Raw genomic sequence first — 21,206 nt, 5'->3', positions numbered from 1 at the left:
GGAGACTTTATAGTAAGGCACACAGATGCCTGTCTGGTGCTAGGATCCGCCACATAACGCAGGCACTTAGGTCACTCCAGAACAAGTGCAAGTATGACGCTGTCATTGTACATATTGGTGTGAATGATCTAAGACGTACCTCCCTGGACTACATTTGAAAAGAGACATTGAGGAGCTCTCTGATCATGTAACCCAGGCTGGTATGACCCTGACCTTGAGTAGCATACTACCTTCACCTAGAATGATACTACAATACAAAGACAAAATGATCAATTTCAACAATTGGCTAAGCTTCTGGTGTCATTCTAAGGGGATCCAGTGTCTGTCTGCCTAGGATGACATGATAGAAGAGCCTCGCTGTTTCACCAGAGATGGTTAGCACCTGTCACCCCTAGGCTTTTGAATACTGGCCAAGGCTCTTACCGTCCCCATAGTGCCTTTTTTAGGCAAGGCTCAAAGGACAAACCAACCACTGTAACCAGCACAGGTAACCAAAAACTAAGGGTAATGCTACTCAACGCCAGAAGTCTCAACCTCAAAGTGCACGCACTCGAGGCACTCCTCAGTATGGAGAAAATCGATGTTTGTGCAGTGACGGAAACCTGGTTCAAGGCTCCAGAGAGCAGCCCAGCACTACCAGGTTACAATTCATATACCTTCCGGCCTCAGTTACCGGATCGCAGTACAAAGGGCGGAGGTGTATCCATATTCATCAAGGATACCCACATCTCCAGGTTAGTGGCACAGCATGATGCCCCAGAGATCATCCATGCGCAACTATCAGCAGGCAAAACCACATTTCAAGTCGTAGCCTGTTATAGCTCGCCCACCATGTCCCAAGATGCTCACTCAGCATTCCTTGAGGCATTGGAAAATATAAAGGTCCTACCCAACACCATAATTTTGGGCGATTTCAACTACCCTGGTATAGACTGGGCGAACTACCAAAGTTCTAACTCCTATGCCCAGCGGTTCATAGAATTTATAAATTCAAATGCCCTCAAACAACTGGTATGTTCTCCCACTAGAGGGGACAACATATTGGATTTAGTCATCACAAATAATGGGCACCCATTGTACCACATCCGTTATCACTCCCTCTCTGGTCAGATCAGACCACAAACTGTGATAACCCTAGACATCCTCACCCCTCCACCTCCCCCAGTCAAAGAAACCATTGTAAAAAACCTTTCCAAAGCAAACTTCAAACTACTTGCGTCAGAAGTGGAAAGCTTCACTATCCCCCTGCAGAAGGATAATGATATCCAGGATGCAGAATCCTACACCAAGGCACTCTATATACACCTTCAGGATTGCATGGACCGTGCTATCCCAAATAAAACCAAGACTCCTTCCTCAAGCAAGAAGAAACCAAGTTTGGTGGACCCTGGCCTTAAGCAAACTATACAATAAAAGGAAGAGACTTATACAAAAAAAGGCCAAATCTCAAGGAGAAAAATCTTCCCTGATCAGCTTCAGTAAGAAATTGAGGGCCCTCATCAAGTCAACTAAAGCCAATTTCGAAAAGAAAGTTGCCAAGGATGCCAAAGATAACCATAAGGCCTTCAGTGGCAATGCTCAGGTCTGTTCTGAGCTAGTACAAAATGAAACAAAATACACTGACCCCACTGACATTGCCAACATCTTGTCTGACGGGTTCAGTGCAAATCCCCCCCCCCACCACCACCGCCTACAGGGCCTATTACTATTCCAGGGGGTTGTGTAACTCCAATTATTACTGCTACGTTGGTTAATAAGGTTCTATCTAAAGCTAAAAACACTGCTTCTATCTAAAGCTAAAAACACTGCCTCCATGGGACCAGATGGTGTCCCGGGCTGTGTCATACGTGAGCTCCAAAATGAATTAACCCCGCATCTGAATACCCTGTTCAGTCTCAGCCTCTCGACAGGATATGTGCCCAAAGAATGGCGCACAGCAACGGTGGTTCCGCTGCACAATGGTGGGCCTACAACCGACCCTGGGAACTGCCGACCGTTAAGCCTGACCAGTCTGATCTGTAAGGCAATGGAGCAAATCATTATGGAACTCATAAATGGAGAGATTGGGTACCTCCAAACACTTGACCCCACACAGTTCGGCTTCGTCAAATGCAGATCATGTCTCCTGAACCTGGTGGACTTCTTTGAGATAGTTACTCAGGCTATAGATAAGGGAAAGGAGGTACACACTGCTTACCTTGACCTTGCTAAAGCATTTGACACCATTCCCCATTCGGGTATTATTGATAAACTCACCAACCTGGGCATAAACCCTTACATCACAAGATGGATCGCAAACTGGCTCTCAGACAGATCCCACAAAGTAAGATTAGCGGGATCTATGTCCGAATCCAGACCAGTAACGAGCGGTGGGCCTCAGGGCTCTGTCCTGGGGCCCCTGTTTGGCATATACTTCTCAGAAGTACAGGCAAGCACTGATGGGCTGTGGCTGACCAAGTTTGCGGACGACTGCAAACTGAGTGGTATAATAGTCTCTCCGGCCGACATGGATATCCTCCAGAAGGGCTTTAACGAGACTGATGCATGGTGTCAAAGCCATGATGTCAAGCTAAATGCTAAAAAATGCGTAGTAATCCCCTTTGGAAAAAACAGAGTGCCTGCAAACTACCACATAGGAGGTAACCCCCTGAAATCTGAAGTAGTAATAAGGGATCTAAGGACCCAAGTAGATAGTCAGCTTTCCTTTGATAACCATGTTGCCAAGGTGGTTACAAAATCCTTATGTGTGACCCATCTGACCACGAAAGGGTTCGCATCAAGATCTAAGGATGTAGTGGTGCCCCTCTACTCTTCCCTCATCAGACCCATTATTGAGTACAATGCACCAATTGGAATGTACCTGGCTAGGCATCTCCAGCAGCTGGAGAGACCACAGAGGTACCTCACTAAGAGGATTACTGGCCTCAAACAGTTGCCCATTTGCAGCACGATTGAAAAAACGAAGGCTTTTCTCTGTTGCATACCGCCTTCTCAGAGGCGATCTCTGTCTAACATACAGAGCCATGTCCAACCCAGAACTGTTGAACATGCTCCATCTTAGCAAAACCAAATCCACTCGAGCTACACGCTCTAGGGATATAAACCTCAGCACAGCAATGAATAGAACATGCTGGAGGGATAGATTCCCCTTGCAAAGACTTCCCTTGCTGTGGAACAAGGTCCCGATCTACATAAGACAGAGCCCCTCACTATCACTGTTAAAGAGGAACCTTGACGAGTGGAAGGTTCACACCAGGGATCATACCAACAGCTCTACTAGATAGGGGCCAAGGGTACTAGCTGCCAGATCAAGGGCCTAGGGCACTAACCAAAGGGGTGGTGAATACTGCACAACGTGGCTGGGCTAATATATGCCTTTGGGCAAATAGCCCAGTATCTACCTATGAACCTAAGCTGCAGGCACTAATGGCTGTGGAACCTTTCATCATCTTCCATGCAGATAGGGTATCCCTCAAAATGAACCCATCCTTTATGCCCAAGGTGTTGTGTCCAGTGTGGCTCTCAACCAATCCATTCATTTGCCCACCTTTTTTCCTAATCCCCAGAACAAGGGGGAAAGGATTATTCACTCTCTAGGTGTGCACAGACAGCTCAGATTCTATCAAGACGGGACTAAGTCCTTCAGAAAGTGCGATCGATTGCCGGTTAGCTTTGCTACAGGGGCAGAAGGCAAAACCTTCTCCAAACAAACCATTTCCAAATGGGTAGCACACTGCATCCATTTATGTTACAGTGTGGAAAGCCTCCCCCCAAGGGGGTCAGGACACACCCCACCAGAGCAGCCATCACCTCTGCAGCTTTTCTCAGAGGAGTCCCCACCAGGGACATCCTGGAGGCTGCTACCTGGACATCTGTTGTCACTTTTACCAAGCATTACCACCTGCCCCTCTTCTCCAAATCCAGGGCAGGGTTTGCCTCTGCAGTCTTGCAGGGCATCTTAGCCAGCCCCTAGTTTCATTGACTGCCTTCACCCTTTTCCCCAGCTTGAGGAAGCAACCCAAATGTGTGATGACTGCAACAGTGAAACACGAAGAACTTAGTACAGTTGTGTACACAACATAAATGTAGATGTTTGAGTGTATTCACTTTTGCAGTCCTGGTTTCCTTCCCTCCATCCCACTTTCTTCTCTTTCTCCTTTTATTGCCTTTCTAACTTGTTCTCCTTTCCCTACAAGGGACTTATTGGTATTTATTTTCCACTGGTGGGGTTTCTTCCACCAGAACCTCTACTCCTACTTGGGGGCTCCTGACAGGTTAGGGCAAGGAAAAACTGATGTAATGGTGTCGGCTTCCTTAGTTTATACTACTGACAACCTGACGTCAGTCCTCAAGCGACAGCAACCGACGCAGAAATACTAAGTCTCTGGTATTCGGGCCGGCCAAGAGCTACCCTGGCAGGGATAACCCAAATGTGATGACTGCAACAGTGAATGCACTCTACATCTACATTTATGATAAGTGTACACAACTGTACTTTACCTGTAGTCCCCAAATTTCTATGGAAAGCATACTTGCTAAAGAGCACTGTTTATCCTCATTGTACCGTTTTGACCTCATCAAATTTGGTTTTCCTTCCTGTTGCCTGATCATCTGCATCTGCCATGGATACTGGACCACAGTCTAGGCCTTCTCTGTCTCACTCAATAGGGATGAGTCATGCGGACATAACAGGCCTCAAGATGACCACATGGTTTCTCCAGTTCCACTAATTTTTAGACAGCCCAGATTTTCCTCTCTAGACCCATCATATTTTGTTATCCTCTCAAAATGCTTCTACTGGGAAAGTTTACAGAAGTAAATTGAAGAGATTTGCTTTCTGGCCCTTCAAGATGGACTTGGACCCTTTTCCTGCCCCTTACCAGCTGTACTTGAGTTTTAGCTTCAATTTTCAATGAAGGGACTACTTTTTCTGATGTTAAGGTGTAGTTGGCTGCCATTTCAAACTTCCATCTTTGTGAAATTAATTTTCCCTTAGGCTTTACATAGTCTAGAAGAAGCTTTCTCAAAGGCATCATCTTGTTTAGGCCTCCAGTAAAAGGTCGTAGTCCTCCTCCCTGGGATTTAACTGTCCTGCTTCAGGGTCTGCCCCTACCTCCTTTTGAACCTTCAGCCAAGTCCTTAATTTTTTGTCCTGGAGAATTATTTTTCTAATTGCTATTACATCTAGATGAGTATCCAAATTCCAGCTCTCTCCTCCAAGTCTCCTTAGCTAGTTTTCCACAGGCAATTTTTCCCTATGGAACATCTCATCCTTTCTGCCTCAGGTAGCTTCTGAGTCTAATGTTAACCAGGTCATTAACTCCCCCAGTTTTATTTCCAAATTTCTTGAATAAGGGAGAATGCATACTCCCATCTTTTGGATGTGCATAGACAACTTTGGTTCTATCTCCATCACTCCATAGATTTCAGGAAGATTGACCAATTATTTGTATTCTGCTTACCTAACATATTGGGCATGGCAGTTTCTAAAATTACTCTGGCCAAATGCTTAACTGATCGGCTATACACAATATGCAGAGATGGGTTGTCCTTGCCTAAGCCCCTTAGAACTCATTCTACAAGGTCTATGGCTGTTGCCTCAGCTTTTTGGCCAAAAACATCTGTAGATGACATTTGTGCAGCTGCCACTTGGTCCAGTGCGCATGCTTTTATTGCTCATTACAAACTCTATTTGGTTTCTAGGAACAGAGCTGCTTTTGACCCCACAGCACTCCGAAATATCCTTCCATGAGGACCACCCAAGGTTCATCTTGCTTGGGGACTCTGTGTCCTATCCGTTAAGGAATTAATGAAAATGACAGCACCAGGTAGTTATGTGCTCACCATAATGATACATCTGTGTTGTCCGTTTTATTCTTCCTCAAGTTCCCACTTTTCTAACCCCCTTCCCTTTGCTCCTGGAGAGACCTAAGGGATAATACTTGGAAACCTCTTTTCCTTGTTTAAGCTCCAGTTCTATCTTTTTAATCTATGCCATTTTAATTTTTTTAAGGTAGTGTCCATGATTTACTGAGGGCAGCAAACTCGATCTGAGGTATGTTAAGTTGGGGGGCATTATAGATAAAGGGAGGAACTCAAGAGTTGGATCCGAGGATCAAAGAAGTGGCTGAGGTTAGATATAACACCCATCAGTTGAGGAAGAATGAAAATGAACAACACAGATGCATCATTATGGTGAGTATATAACTGTTAGGAGATGAATCGCCACCAGTGCTATACATTCACAACAGTTGTTCATCATTAATTTAAAAAGTTGCTCCTTTTCTGTGGTTAACTGTGTGAATGAGAACCAAAGAGATGAGTTTATGAGTTGCAGCGACAGTTGAAAATACTGCTGCCTCTGGTTTGGATGGTTGTTAGCATAAGGAATAATTTGAAGCCAGGAGTCGCCGCTCTTCACTTGTTGGTGTTATTGCTTAATTTCACTCGTGTTTCATTCACAGCCCATTTTTAAATATTTTTTGTTGGATTGGACGATTACTGTCTTCTGACTACATGAATTGTATTTAACTTATTACTCGTTCATAAACAGTTTTTTTTTCTGAGTTACTGTGGAATGGCGAAAGCATTGCTGTTGCATTAAGCAACTTTTCTGGAATTCTTGTCATTTATCATTTTTAGCATTTTTGTAAGCATAACTAGTGCTTGACCAAGTGCATTAGTGAAGTAATTTTGATGTTTATGCAGTACTTGCCTGAAACAGTGTTACTTGGACGAGCATAGAACAGTAATAGATTTTTAAATGGCTGCATTATTATTTTAAAAGTATGGATGAGCATGATGTGTTGCACACTACTGAGTGCTTTTTTCAGTATTCTGTAAACTGTACTTACTGTATGAATTTATAGAGTTGCTGAAGTATGATGTTTCTGTATGGTCTGCCCTTTTCCTCATTTTGGGGTATTATTGACTTTGCACTTGTACAGATCACTCAGTCTTACTGAGTTAAATAAAACTCCGTTAAAAATATTTCCTGCCCCTTAAAAGGTAGGACATTCATTGTCATATAAAAGTGTGGGTTATAACAGTGCTGGAGGCAGTCTGTTGGATGTGGTGGCAAAGGATCTGAATACAAAGCACTGGATTTATTTTATATTCATGGATTCTTGTACACAGCAGGTAAAAGGCTAGGTTTCAGTGCTAGTGCTAAGCTAAGAAGAGGTAAAAGTAAAAGATGGTAATATTTTACTGCTTAAGAAAAGCAACATTGTTTGGCAGTACATTATAAGACAGATGAGGTAGCCTTGAGTACCAGACTGTGGTATTAAGTCACCAAAACAAGTATGTATATCTGTTTTTGGCCTAAAGTTCTTACACTTTTTCTAGATCTTGGACTCTTTTCTACAAAAACATTGGTAGAGGCAAATTGTGAACATGATGTTGAAGTGCGGACACAGTTGCTACAACCTGCAGATGAAAACTGGGACCTTACTGGAACAAAGAAAGTATGGCGTTGTGAAAGTAGTAAATCTCACACTACAGTTGCCAAATATGCACAGTATCAGGCTGCTTCGTTCCAAGAGTCATTACGGGTCAGTATAAGACATCTTTGAAAGGAATTAAATTGTTTTTGTAGTAGTATGCATTTTTATTACATTTGTATAATCTGTTAAAGACTATCCGAAGTGTTTAGAATACATTGTTTGCAATACTGTTTTTTACAGTGGGGAAGAGAGTTACTACTGAAGTTGGAAAGCATTTACATGCAGCTGAATTATTCAGTAACTATTAATTTAATATGAACTACGGCAACTTAGCAAATACTGATTTTTTTATTTATTTATTTTATTTTACATTTGTTTACTGGGAGTGGCTGACTCCCATTTTCAGTGGGGACCTGGGAAGAACAGCTCCAGTGCAGTACAAAAATATAGCGAGATGAATGTCGACTAACACGAAGAAAAGTACTAAGACATTGAGTTAACTAGGGGATGAATAGTATACAGTAATGTGCAGAATACATTCCAATTAAAACTGAATGTAAAGTATATACAGCATACATTCCAAAATACATTTTTATCAAAATACTATATGCAGAGTAGAAATTGATGATACTAGATAAATAGTTGTGAAAGTTCCTGTAAGAAAAAAGAACCAGATGCTGTGTGGCGGTGTGAATACAAAAATAGTATACAGGATGGTATTGGGAATAAAAAATAGTAGATGAATAAATTTTTTGTACAGACAAAAGTTCTACTACAATAAATAGTTGTGCTATTACAGGAGAGGCAGTAACAAATAGAAGAGTAAAGGGGAGAAAGAGGAGTGCGAGTGAGGTAAAAGCTGGAAAAGTGTGATGAGAGTTAGATAAGGGAAGAAGAAAAGTGTGAGAAGCAGAATTGGTGCTTAGTATACAAGGTTTAGTCTAAGGTGAAGAAAGGCAGGAAATAGGGAGTTTGGAGATGGGAAGAAAATATTGTGTGCTCAGCCTGGAGATAAATACCTGAATCTAAGTTAAGACCATTTTGCATTTGTTGAATTTTTTGCGATTTCCTTTTCTGTTAACTTCATCTCTGCTGTTTCTGTTTTTGTCTTTCCTTTGCTTGGGGGAGTGTATGTCTCTTGTCATTGAGCACATGGAGCTGCTCTCAGGTTAGGAGAGCTTTCCTAGACCATGCACTTCATTCTTTTCTTCATTCCTGTGGCTTAGATTACTATGTCTTCATTGTGGAGAAGTTCCTAAGTTCAGTGCTAAAGAAGTTCAGGTCTTCTCAGTGTTCCTTTAGCCACTAGATCATGAGTATGGATCCACAGAGTGTAGTCTCTGTTGCCTGGATGCAAATGATGTCAGGTACTGAAGTGTGGCAGTGTTTCAGTCCATACAGCCACATAGATGGAGAAGAAAGTAGTTAGCGTACCCGACTTTATTATAGATAGTGATGTTTGAGTGCGTCCTGTTCAGGCATTGGCAGGAAGGTCCCTTGCATGATTCCATACTGGTACGGAACTTTGAGAGAGAAGAAACAGGATGCTATACATTAGTCCTATCCTTTTCTGGGTGAGTCGAACCTTGACACAGCCTCATGTGATGCTACTCCTCTTCAGCTAGCATATTTGCTAATGAGAGATCTGTGAGAAGTGCAGCCCCAGCAGCTTTTTTTTTTTTTGAGTGCATCTGTAGGATTTCATGCCTCAGGCAGCCAGTGCATGCCAGCACTGGTTTGCATCCATGGAGGAGTCCTGACACTTCCTAGGCTTTAGATTGGTGGCAACAGTCAGTACTGAGGACACTTTTCCTGTACCTTCACCCAAGTCCAGCAGGTTTCTTTGGCTGAAGTTTGAGTGTCTGGGTTTTTCCGCGGCAGTAAGGTAGGCCCAAATATTGGATAGATGTTCACTATTCAACATCTGCAAAAACAGTGCTCACAGGTGCAAGAGTACACTCATAGGGTTCTGATGCTTTAGCTTGGGCTTGAGCACTAATTTCCAACATTTCACCTGAGCTGTTTGCACAGCATGTGGCACTTAAACATTACAACTTCAGCATAATCAGCTGAATGTGGGGCTGCCTGTCCCAGACGTAGGTTAAGGGAAGTTTGTGACGTTTACATTTACTAACTAGGTAGGTGTATGATCAAGTGATCTTTTGGGACATGGTCCAAACCATTTGGCATAGTTTAGAGTAAGATTGCTCTTTTCAAGAAGAGAGTCAGGTATATGCAGTACATTTTCACATAGCGTGTTCATACAATGTGCATGTATTATCATTGCGACATTAACATACATCTTTGCACTAACATAGCTGCATATATAATATGAGTTTCCTAGTGTTGTGGTTAACAGGAACTTCGCATTAAGAGAGCAGTTGACATTGTGTCTTTTCTATAGAGACGAGTGAAATTTATGAACATTTCTTTAGCATGTTCATCTTGCAGAACGATCTTAGATAATTAAAATCTGAAGTTGTAGATGGTAGCATAGGGGAAGAAAAGTAGTAAAAGTTTTAAGAACTGAACATTTTCTCAGAGACCGGCAATAACACTTAGACCTCCTGTAACACCTTTGTTAAAATCTTTAAGCTGATTAAGTTCACCATGGACTTGTTTTGGGACCTGGCTTACTACCAGTCCCTTCAGAAGCATCTCAGTAAGGAGGAGGAAATATGAGCAGTCTTAAATTGTTCAGGTACTGCTCATAAGAAGGTAATTTCCCTCTACAAGTCTCTCTGGGTGGATTGAAATTGTTAAGCTTTTTGGTGAGATTCCTTTTTGATCTCTCAGGTACAGCTTGGATCTTGGAGTCCACAGCTCTTTGCCACTTCCTTCTGATTAGCTGTCCAGAGCTTTTCCAAGCTGACCTAAGCCAGACCATCTTTCTCTTCTTCACCATGGCTTAGGTTCCCCAGCCGCTTTTCTCACTTGTCCATGACTCAGTTTTCCCTGCTTAATTAGATACTGGAGAAGCACATATGTTCATCAGTAAATCAGTGCTGCATTAGCTTACACTATATGGGTTACATCCTGCCCAGCATGCAACAGCCAGAAGTCTTCAAAAGTCTTTCTTCCCTCCACACAGGCACCCACACCGATGCGGCTGAGGCTCCAGAGGGAGAAAACAGCACCATGGGCATCAAAGTACTTTAGTACTTTCTTGACCATCTCAAGTGCTTTTTTGGGGCTTCACAGGATCAGCAGTCTGCTTAAATCCTTTTTTCTGACCCTGCCACACTAAAAACATGTATGTTAATCTATTTTTTGTCAGTCTGTTTTAGATGCCTGGCTTTCTAACATGTTTCCATTATAAAAGAAACATTCAATTTACCCTAGTAAATACTATTTAAGTCATGGGTGTAGTGTGCTACTTTTGCACTTCTGCACTTAAAAAGATGTTGGGAAGGTTCTTTTGGACTGTTTTTACACTTGAAAATGCCCTACAATTGAGTTAGGGTGAAAGCACTTGTGGAATTTATACAATAAACGTTTTATGGACTTGCAACCTGTGTGCTGACACGATAGTTTTATTGGATTAAAGGTTCTTTTGCTTACTTTCATGTGTGATGCCTGTGTACACTTCAAGACAACTTGCCTTCCATTTTTCCCTCCAGTTTCACTTTCTCAAAGTAGTTCTGACATTTTGTGAGGAATAAAAGAATATTGCACTTGTATATGCACAAGTATATTTCAAAATGTTGACTTATTGAGATTGTAATTGGCAGTGGAAATCTGAGTAGTGTGGAAACTTTCGTTCTCTTTTTTTTTTTTTTTTTTATTTCACTTTCTAGTGAAAGGAGTTCCTCTATTTTGGAGGGAATAAAGTATACTGTATGTTTATTTGGTTTAGTTAGACTATCCTTAGGCAGGGAAAGTGCGTGTGGTGTTTGTGGAACAGTGCGTGACAATTTACCTTGCTCACTTCTTTGTAGTTTCACTTTATAGCAAAAAGTGTTTTTATTTAGAGTGGGCAGTTAAGACTTCTAATTATTGTATGTCTTCTGTAAAGTAATGGATCAATCGTTGGGCAGGGTGAGGGTTTATACTCCTTGTCTGTACTTTGTGAAAGCCTACCTGCTGTGCTTTTCTGCAGTTAACACTTTCTAATAAAGGTGTTTCCTCTATTGTTGGGGAATTAAACGTGTACTGTTTTGCATTACTTTTGTCAGTTGTGGAACTTTTGTGGGATAGGGTATGTATGTAGTGCTTGTCTACACTTGAATCGATACTTGCCTTCAACCAGTGCATTCCAGCTGCTTGTACCAGTTAACATGATCTTTCTGTCGGGTGATTCTGTTGTGGTCACTATTGATTCCTCAGACCACTTCTGGTTTCCCTGGATCTGTCTGGTGTAGCTCCTTCTCCCATGGATCGGGTGATCAGCCATGTCCTTTGCAGCTGTTCAGAGTCTATCACAGGTATGGGGAGAATCAATATTCTTTGGATATGAAAGCTGTCTGTGAGGGTCTTCCTAGCTTGACCAGGTCAAGAGGCCTGTTTCACAGATAAGAGACATTCTTTAGTAGGTCTCTATTTAGGGGTTTACCTTTACATCGTCAATCCCAATATGGGCGAAATGGCTTCTGCGAATACCCAAGTGTGAATGGCTCCGACGTCGAATTTCACATAAGCGAACGTCAAAACCTCGCCCCTTTTTGACCCATGGTAGCACTGATGTGGAGGTGTGGCACGGCCGGAAATGTCGAAATTCGACATAATTTCAACATTTAAAAATTGTCGTGGTTTGTTTGCTTAAATGGGTCGATTAAGTGGCTGATCAATCATGTGTGATCGATATAAAGGTAAACCCGATTTAGGATTATTTCCAGAAAAATATAAAAAAGTTGGCAATTTTCCTTGACTAAAGATGCATTGCAGGTTTTATGACTGGGTCCTTTAGTCCATGTTCCACAGATGGGGAGGAATTCTGTCTGATTGTTGTGTCCAAGAAGAAATATTTTTTTTATTACAAACAGGGGCTTTTCCTTTTTCATTTAGGAGAATTTTGTGTTTGGCAAATTAGCCACATTTTCCCTTTATGTATTGCCAACCTTTTAAGGACGCTTGCAATACCCTGGTTTAATCAAGCTCAGTTCCCATAAAGACAGACAGACTTTATAAAAGTTCCACAATCCCTCGAATTTTTTACTTTCACATCATAGGTCTCATTTTCAGCTGTAAACTGGTTCCTAATCTTTTCTAGCCCTACTTATTTTTCAAGGATGGCAAAGTTTTTCACAACTATCATATTATAATGTTTATCAGCTTGTTCTTTACTGTTTACATTTTTAAACTACCTGACCCTTATGCTTAATTACACATGGTCTTGAGATTACATTCTGAGAATTTTTCTCTGCCAAATTTACTTCAGAAAGTGGTCCTTTCTGAATTTTTCTACTGCATTTTCTTTACAGCCTGTGTTCAAGGCTACTGCTTTATCCTCTTGCGATGAGGCATTTGACCTGGATTTATCAGATTTTCTGAAGATGTTAATTCTCACTTTTTTTCTCCTTGCATTCAGGAGATTCTTCTGGTCCTAACTACCAATAAAGAGTAATTAAAAAAAAACATTTAGGAAAGTAAGTGTCCGTTGTCAATAAAGATCATTCAACCCCTATTGAACAAGATATCACTGACAACTTTGGAATTGCGGATGCAAATATGCAGCAGTCTGAGGATTCCAAGTTTGTATAAGAAAATAAAAAGAAAGAGAGGAAAATTTTCACGACAGATAAAGAAGAAAAAGAATCTGCTAAATACCAGTAAACCAAAGAGAATGCATATTAAAAAGGACATTGCTTTATGAAACACACAGATTACAGGGAATGAAAACATATTTATTTCAGAAAACCTTCGGCCTACTGAAAAAGGCATAATTTTTCCAAAAGAGAAGATAGAAAAAAGTTGAAAGGGCTGGGTGAAAAGGAAGAAGTCAAAACAAACATGGAAGGATTGAAGAACAATATTGTAAGATAAGAGGAGAAAGACAGATGTTGACAACCGTTTACCTTCACAAGGTTCCAAGTAAAATGTGCGACTCGACACATATCTGACTCGCATAGTTGCAAACTACACTTTTGAATTCTGAAAACAGCAAAAGTGCTGCACAATGCATTTGACATTCTGTGAATATCGAATGTTTTTGAAACACCCAACATTTCCGGATGTTTCCAAACACCGTCATGCAGGGGGACAAGCCGCCCTGCACCCCCATACCCCTGCTACTTTAGTATACTAACTCTGAGATCGCACTACAGTGAGGGAAGAGTTTCATGTTCCATTCCTCACTATAGTGCGATCTGCACTTGGAATGCCGAATTCACATGAAAGAATGCACACAGGCATTCGCCCAGTTTTGAATTCGGCAATTTATTGTCGTCATTCTGAACTTCTGAAATCGTTCTTTCGCATGTCTGCCGTTGCAGATGTGCGCTTCCACCATTTGAAGGTAAAATATTGACAACATGGCTTAAGCAGTGGATGTACAAAGCAGGCTGGATTAGAGTTGTATGTTTACAAATGTAATAAACAGGGAAAACAGTCGGACTAGTAAGAGTGATGGTGATGAAGATCATTCCTTTGTAGTAGTTAACAGAGCAGATATTACTGAATTAGAAGCTGAAAAGTTTTAAGATCTGGTCAGAAAAGATATTCTTGAAATTTGGGATTCAGTTATTAGAGGAACTGATACTTAATATGTAGAGAAGATCATGAACATCATAACAGTGTTATGCTTGCCAGGAGCAAAACGAGAAGAAGTTAGATAGGCCTTAGAATGCCTTAATGTAAGGAAATGTCATGTCTATGCAAATGATCTCATCCGCAAGGACTGTCTGTTAGTAGGGTAGCTGCAGCCTTCTTAGATAACATAGCTTGTACATGTGTTTGGATGTATTTTTCACAAGTCGCGTATAGAAAGGAGAGTCAGGTTGCTGTGAATTAAAGATTTTTGGGTAGATACCTACATGAAAAAATGTCTTGTTTTAAAAAAAAATGGAAGTGTGTAGAGCATCCAAGCCTAATTTTTGACACATTTTCAGACAAGATGGCATGCATTTGGCAAGCACAGCGAAGAGAAGTTTTGCAGCAGTTTTTGCAGTATTTGGAAACTACAAGGCAGGATTTTTGCCAGTTAGAAAATGTAACTGTTAACACACAGCAACATTTGATGCATTTCTGTTTGTTAATACCAGGAGCATTAGTAATAAATTTTTTGGGGGAAAATTTGCTATGTTCCTTCAAGATTGCTGATGATTGTGAAACGTGGTTCAAGAGCAGTGACTGGAAACAAGTTCTGACAGGGCATAAATGATGTCCTCGTATTCATATGCTGCTGTATCCATTACATGAGGGAGTCTGCCTCCAGTTGACTCGTACATCTGGCCGTTTTACAAAAGATAAATGCTACTGCAAAGGTACGTGCAACAGCCTGCAATCAAACATAAACGAATATTGGGTATAAAGCAGATGTCAGAATGCACCTACCTCAGAACTTTTCTTCCGCCTGTTTAACTGCCAGCTTCAGTCATCGCTCACTTCGAAAAGTGTCTTTGTGCCTGTCTGTGTTCAGGTAAGTACCACATTGGGGTTTTCGTTACTTTCTTGCTACTGTGTTGTGGATTAATATCAGGTAGAAAGGGCAAGTGTCGTCGTGGAAGGCAAATTCCACGTAAAGGCTCACACGAGCTCTGTTTATTCTGTCTAGGCCCTGATCATACCACTTGCAAGATCTGTAAGGCCATTGTATCTAAGATCCTTAGGAGCCCAACTCACTGCTCTTAAACTATACTTAGAGAACCAGCATCTGAAATGCCTAATTAGAGACATTGACCCAACATCGGGAACTTTGGAGGAGCCACCTACAGAAAAGGCCAAGAAGCTTCAGCCTGAAACTACAAGTGCACCCTGTCTTCCAACTGTACCTCTCGAGGCCGATGAAGGCCCACAGACCAAGTTGGAGTCCCCAGACCTTCTGCCAATGGGTACCTGGGGGGGGTCGTTAAGGAGGCTTGCCAGCAGTTCTCTGAAGAAGTCGCAGGCGTCTGACCTGGGTGCTGGGGGGGGGGGGGCATGGCTTATCTCCAAAGGTCTGCATGGGGTTTCCCAAAGTTTTTTCCAAGAAGACTTTGTCGGATGTCATAGTGTGACCTGGGTGCTGGGGGGGGGGGGGGCATGGCTTATCTCCAAAGGTCTGCATGGGGTTTCCCAAAGTTTTTTCCAAGAAGACTTTGTCGGATGTCATAGTGTGACCTGGGTGCTGGGGGGGGGGGGGGGGCATGGCTTATCTCCAAAGGTCTGCATGGGGTTTCCCAAATTTTTTTCCAAGAAGACTTTCTGTCGGATGTCATAGTGTCATCTGTGTTCTGTCAAACATCATAGAGTTTTGTCCAACGTCTCGTGGTCCTCCTCTTTATCACATTTTAGACACCTGTGTGTCGGAGGGCCCCAAAAAGAAGAAACAAAAGACTAAACATACTGGTCCTTCTCTACAGACTGTGCCATCAGATCAAGTCCCCGACTGGCAGGCCTTTACCCAAGCCTTATTTAGCACCTTTATGGCCATACACTAGACATCTGCACTTATCCAAGCCCCCTTCATCCTACACTCCTAGAAGTGGGCTGTTGGCTGATATTCTCTGAGGAGGAGGATTCTTCAGGGGATGAGTCCCTTACCTACACCTCTCCAGTTGCCTCCCCTCTGGAGTATTTCTCCAGAGGAAGAGTCAAATAGTACTGATTCCCTGGGGGAAGACATCACCTTTGGGGAGACAGTTGTCCAAATGAAGGACTTTTTTAAATGGGACTGTAGTCAGGTTTCTGAGACCCAAAAGAGGTATTATGACCTTTTGCAAATAGAGTCCCCTAATCCATCTGCTGTTCCCCTGTCCATCCTGCTTTTTTTATGCTTTCCTGGCTGCATCAAAAGCTCTAGATTCCCAACCGCCTGCACCAAAGCACCCTGACATATTTTATAAAGCCCCTGAAGATGCCAAATTGCTCTTCTGCAGATCCATCAGTTGTTTCTGTTGCTACAGGTCAAGCATCAAAACTTCTTCCTTGCTCCCTTCCGATAAGAAAAGCAGAATCATGGAAAGACTGGGCAAAAAAGTCTATACCTCTGCCACCTTAGCTGTGAAAGCCATAAACTATCAGACACGTATGGCCAAATATTCCTTCAGCAAGGGCAGCTGCTTCAAAGTCCGTCATCAGGAGATATTCCTGGCTTCGGCTACAGCCTTTGCCAAATGATTTCAAAACAAAACTAATGGACACACACTTAGATAATGCCTTGTTTGGTTCTGCCATGGCAGAGCTCTTCAGGGCCCTTCAGGTGAAGGGCCCAGAGCTTCATAACCTCATGCACATTTTTGTGTCCCCGGTTTTCAGAGGAACTAACCGGCTAGAACAACCTTTGTGAAAAGGCCTTTTAAACGCACATCCTCCAAAGGGGAAAAAAAAATATTCAAGGAAGCAGACCCCTTCCAGGTCTTCTCCCTTTACAACAGCTCAAAAAGAGTCCTTTCAGGCCAAACCTGGTAGTCTGTGACTATCCGGCCTTAAGCCCATCTACCCCCCTTTCTCTGGGTCTCTTCCTATCCCTTCCTGCTGGGAAACAGGATTACTCATGACTCTTGGGTTCTCTCAATCATAAAACAAGGTTATTTTGTGGTGTGGGAGTCCAGGCCAACCTTCAAAGGCATTCCTCCACCCCCTCGAGACCAGTTGGCTTTCTTTCTTCCAGTCCTGCAGAATCTCCTCTCTCAAGGCACTATTCAGAAGGTACCCCAACATTTAAGAGGGAAAGGATTTTACTCCAGAATGTTCCTGCTTCCCAGGAAAGAAGGCCCCTGGAGACCTGTCTTGGATTTGTCCTATCTGAATACCTTTCTCAAGATCCCCTCCTTTTGGATGCTGACTCTTCCTACTCTTCTTTCCCTGATTCTCCCTCAGGCATACATGGTGTCCTTAGACATAAAAGATCCCTACCTGCACATCCCAATCCACTCCCTCTTCAGGAGCTTCCTTTGCTTTTTAGTGGGTTCTGCGCATTTTCAGTTCTGTGCTTTGCAAGTTGGCGCTTCTACAGCCCCCAGGGTGTTCACAAAGTGTTTAGCCCCAGTCATTCCCTTCACCATAACGCAGGGGATCAAACTCTTCCCTGTTCTGGACAATGTCCTCATCTAGGCATTGTCCTCACAGTTGTTTCAACTGCACCTGAACTACACCATCTCCCTCCTGAGAGGCCTGGGGTTTACCATAAACCTTCAAAAATCTTCTCTGACCCGCTCCCAGGGCCATGTGTTCCTGTAATGCAGGATTCTCACAGGGCAAATAATGGCCTGTCTTCCTCCAGAGAAGATTCAGGCCCTCATCTCTTATTTCCAGGGAATTCTTCCTCTCCAAGCCATGTCCACCAAAGAGTTTCAAAGGCTCTTGGGATACATGGCCTCCACTATTCCCATGGTACCCTTAACAAAGCTACACATGAAATTTCAAGTGGCTCCTGGGGAAAGTCTGGAAACAACACCTACACCCTCTGGAGTTTATGGTACCCTTCTTACCCTGGCTGTCCAGGGAACTAAAGTGGTGGATTACTCAGTTTGCAGAGAATCCAGGTCTTCCCCTTCAACCTCCTCCCCCCCAACCAGGATCTGTACACAGATGCCTCAGTCTGTGGCTGGGGGGGGCAACTCTAGGAGACTGCAGAGTGAGGGACACTTGGACCCACTTCCAACATAGGGAACACAATCAGCATAAAGGAAATGAGAGCCTTATCTTTGCACTTCAAATCTTCAAGGCTCAAATCCTTCTAGGAGTGCTGAGATGGTACACACAACACAACTGTGCTGTGGTATATCAACAAATGGGAGGGGGGGTCCTACATTCTATGCAGATTGGCTTTGCAGGCATGGGAGACTGTACAGCAGAGACTGGCATCCCTCCTAACCATCTACATCCCTTCAACTGATAATGTGATGGCAGATTCTGTAAGCATGTCCATGACTCAATCCCACAAATGGAAGTTAAACAGGGATGTGTTCCTGGACCTGGTCCATCAGTAGGGTATAACTCAGGTAGATTTGTTTACCGCCTGCATGAACAGACAACTCCCAACTTACTGCACCAGGATATTCACCCGTGGGGCATGGAAGGTGGATGTTCAGTTATGCATTCCCTCTTCCCTCTAATTCAGAAGTTCTACTGAAAATTCAGAGAGAACAACCTCAAATCTTGTTGGTGACTCCCTTTTGGCCAAGGCAGCAGTGGTTCCCTGTCCTACACCATCTAGCCAAGGGCAATCACCATAAGTCACCCCTCAGGGTGGACCTACTCACACAAGAGAAGGGAACTCTCATACACCCCCATATATCCACCCTGAGTCTTACGCTGTGAGTGATAGGGCATTGATTCCCTTTAGACACATTTATACTGAGGACATGCTTCAGGTTCTGCAGGAGGCCAGACAACCCACTACCAGAAGTCTAAGTGGAAAAGATTTTCCATTTGTTGTCTAAAACAAGACTTTCAACCTCTGTCTGTAGATCCTTCAGTGGTTCTGTCTTAACTGTGTGAATTGATGAACACTGGCTTGCCATATTCTTCCGTCTAGGCACATCTTTCTGCCATTGTAGCATGTTTACCTCTGTCCCCTCTTTTGGCTTCCAGGCTGGAAATCAAGCTTTTTCTGAAAGGAATACTGCACATCAGACCCCCAAAGAAAACCTATTACCCCTCCTGGGATCTTCATTTTGTGTTGGAAAAGCTCACCTTGCGTCCCTTTGAAACAGCTAAGGACTGCACTTTTTAACACTGTACAAGGAAAGCTATTCTGTTGGTGGCTATTACTTCAACCAGAAGGGTCTCTGAACTGCAAGCTCTTATGGCTTCTCCCCCCTTCACAGTTTTCCTCAAGGACAGGGTTTCCCTACGTACTTGACCTATCCTTCATGCCCAAGGAAGTTAATGAATGTTCCCTAAATCAGGCCATCAATCTGTCTACATTTTTCCCTTCGCCACACAGTCTTCCAGCAAAAGGGGGTCCTTCACTCCTTGGATATGCACAGACAACTCTGATACTAAAAACCAAATCCATTCGTAAGTCAGATAGGTTCTTTGTTTCCTATCATCCAAGAGTCCTGCGACGCCCTGTTTCCAAGCAGATAATTTCCTCCTGGATCTCAAAAACTGTTTCCGTTTGCTATACAGCTTGTGATAAAAGGCTCCCCTTCCCAGTCCAGGCACACTCCACTAAGGCTGTGTCCTCCTCTGCGGTTTTCTTTAAGGGCTTGGATACAGCTGCCATTTTAAATGCGGTCACTTGGTCATTTTTCACTAAGCATTACAAATTGGATGTCATTTCTAGATCCAGAGCAGGATTTGACAGGGCCATTCTGCATGGCTTTGTGGAAAATGTCTCTTCCCCCCACCATCCTTAACAGCGTGAACTTTTGCACTCTTCCCTCATGTAATGGATACAGCAGCATAGGAATAGAAGGATTATAGCATAGTTGTGTAAAATCTTACCATAACCATAGATGTCCTCCTCGTCTGTATGTTGCCGTATAGTTTCCCAGCCTGCCTTCCCCATGACGCTTGCCTGATTCCTGAGTACCCACTTCATAGTCGCTGATACCCAGCGGCATTCTGTTCTGAGGTAGGTGCATGCTGATGTCCGCTTTATACCCGATGTCCGTTTATGGCTGCCATACGCTGAGCGATGCAAGCTGTCACATGTACCTTCGCAGTAGCATTTATCTTTTGTAAAATGGACGGACGTAGGAGTTAACTGGAGGCAGACTCCCTCATGTAATGGATACAGCAGCATATAGATCAGAAGGAACATCAATGGTTATGGTAAGATTTTACATAACTATGCTTTTTTACTGTAACGAACATTCTAACAAAAAAATCAGGTGACTGTGTTAATGGTAAGGATTAAAGATAGTTATGAGACCTGTGTTTATTACATGTTCAGTGATAACATCAGTACTGTAGATTGTGTAACTGTAACAGTGAAGACAACCCTGGAACATACAACTATTGCTGGAGTTTATAGACCACCAAAGTCAAGTGCTAATGACCTAGAGAAATTCATACATCTCCTTCATGAATCCAAGGCATACCTTTCAAGTGTTCTCATTTTTGCCCCGTATTTTTAGTATGTTCTTCATAAAATTTGTAGTTTTCTAGCAAATCACTAAGGATTTAATTTATTAATTAATTGCATACATTTCCATTTCAGACTTAAAATCCTGCAGAAAATGCATGTTAACATAAATCCTATTATTCTAGAATATTCTAGAAGCTTTCTGCATTTATAAGAGCAATATTTAAAGAATTGCCCGTATTTTGGGGCCATTGCCCCCCCAGTTAGTTTAATCTTTGTCCAGGTTTCTTAAGCTAAGAAGTTGAGGTATGAACACAGGAGTGAAGAGTAATAGTGGCTGGAGACTTAACTTTACTGGAGTCAGGCTGGAATAATATTGATTAAAAAGCCTTGGTAAGGAAATTATTCACTGTCTTATGTTCAGGAACACCAGTTGTTTTGGATTGTAAAAAATGTTTGCCAGGGAAATCCAGTTTTACCACCGTTGATTTGTAGTGGTCATGGGGTTATAAAGGTTAATTTGTTGCTAGATAATTCTTCCAAACTGAAATCTGAACCAGTGCACAAAAGAGTAATAGCTTATATGGAAGGAAAGCAGTCGCTATGTAAAACCACTGCAGAAGGAATGTGGAAAGTTTTGAAAGAGA

At 42.6% G+C, this 21,206-nt stretch overlaps 1 protein-coding gene across 1 annotated transcript in view; it reads left to right on the top strand.

The window, feature by feature from the left end:
• KDM6A (lysine demethylase 6A) overlaps positions 1-21,206 on the top strand; it is a gene marked incomplete in the record, with an annotated part of 3,528,619 nt that overhangs the window by 2,967,902 nt on the left and 539,511 nt on the right. Inside the window, 1 exon segment of the mRNA XM_044072373.1 lies at positions 7,348-7,553. Coding sequence (XP_043928308.1) covers positions 7,348-7,553 — 206 coding nt within the window.

This window comes from Protopterus annectens, chromosome 5.part0, assembly GCF_019279795.1.
Source record: "Protopterus annectens isolate FY-2018-M chromosome 5.part0, PAN1.0, whole genome shotgun sequence".
NCBI classification, from domain to species: domain Eukaryota; kingdom Metazoa; phylum Chordata; order Ceratodontiformes; family Protopteridae; genus Protopterus; species Protopterus annectens.
This window is presented reverse-complemented; position numbering and strand designations above follow the sequence as displayed.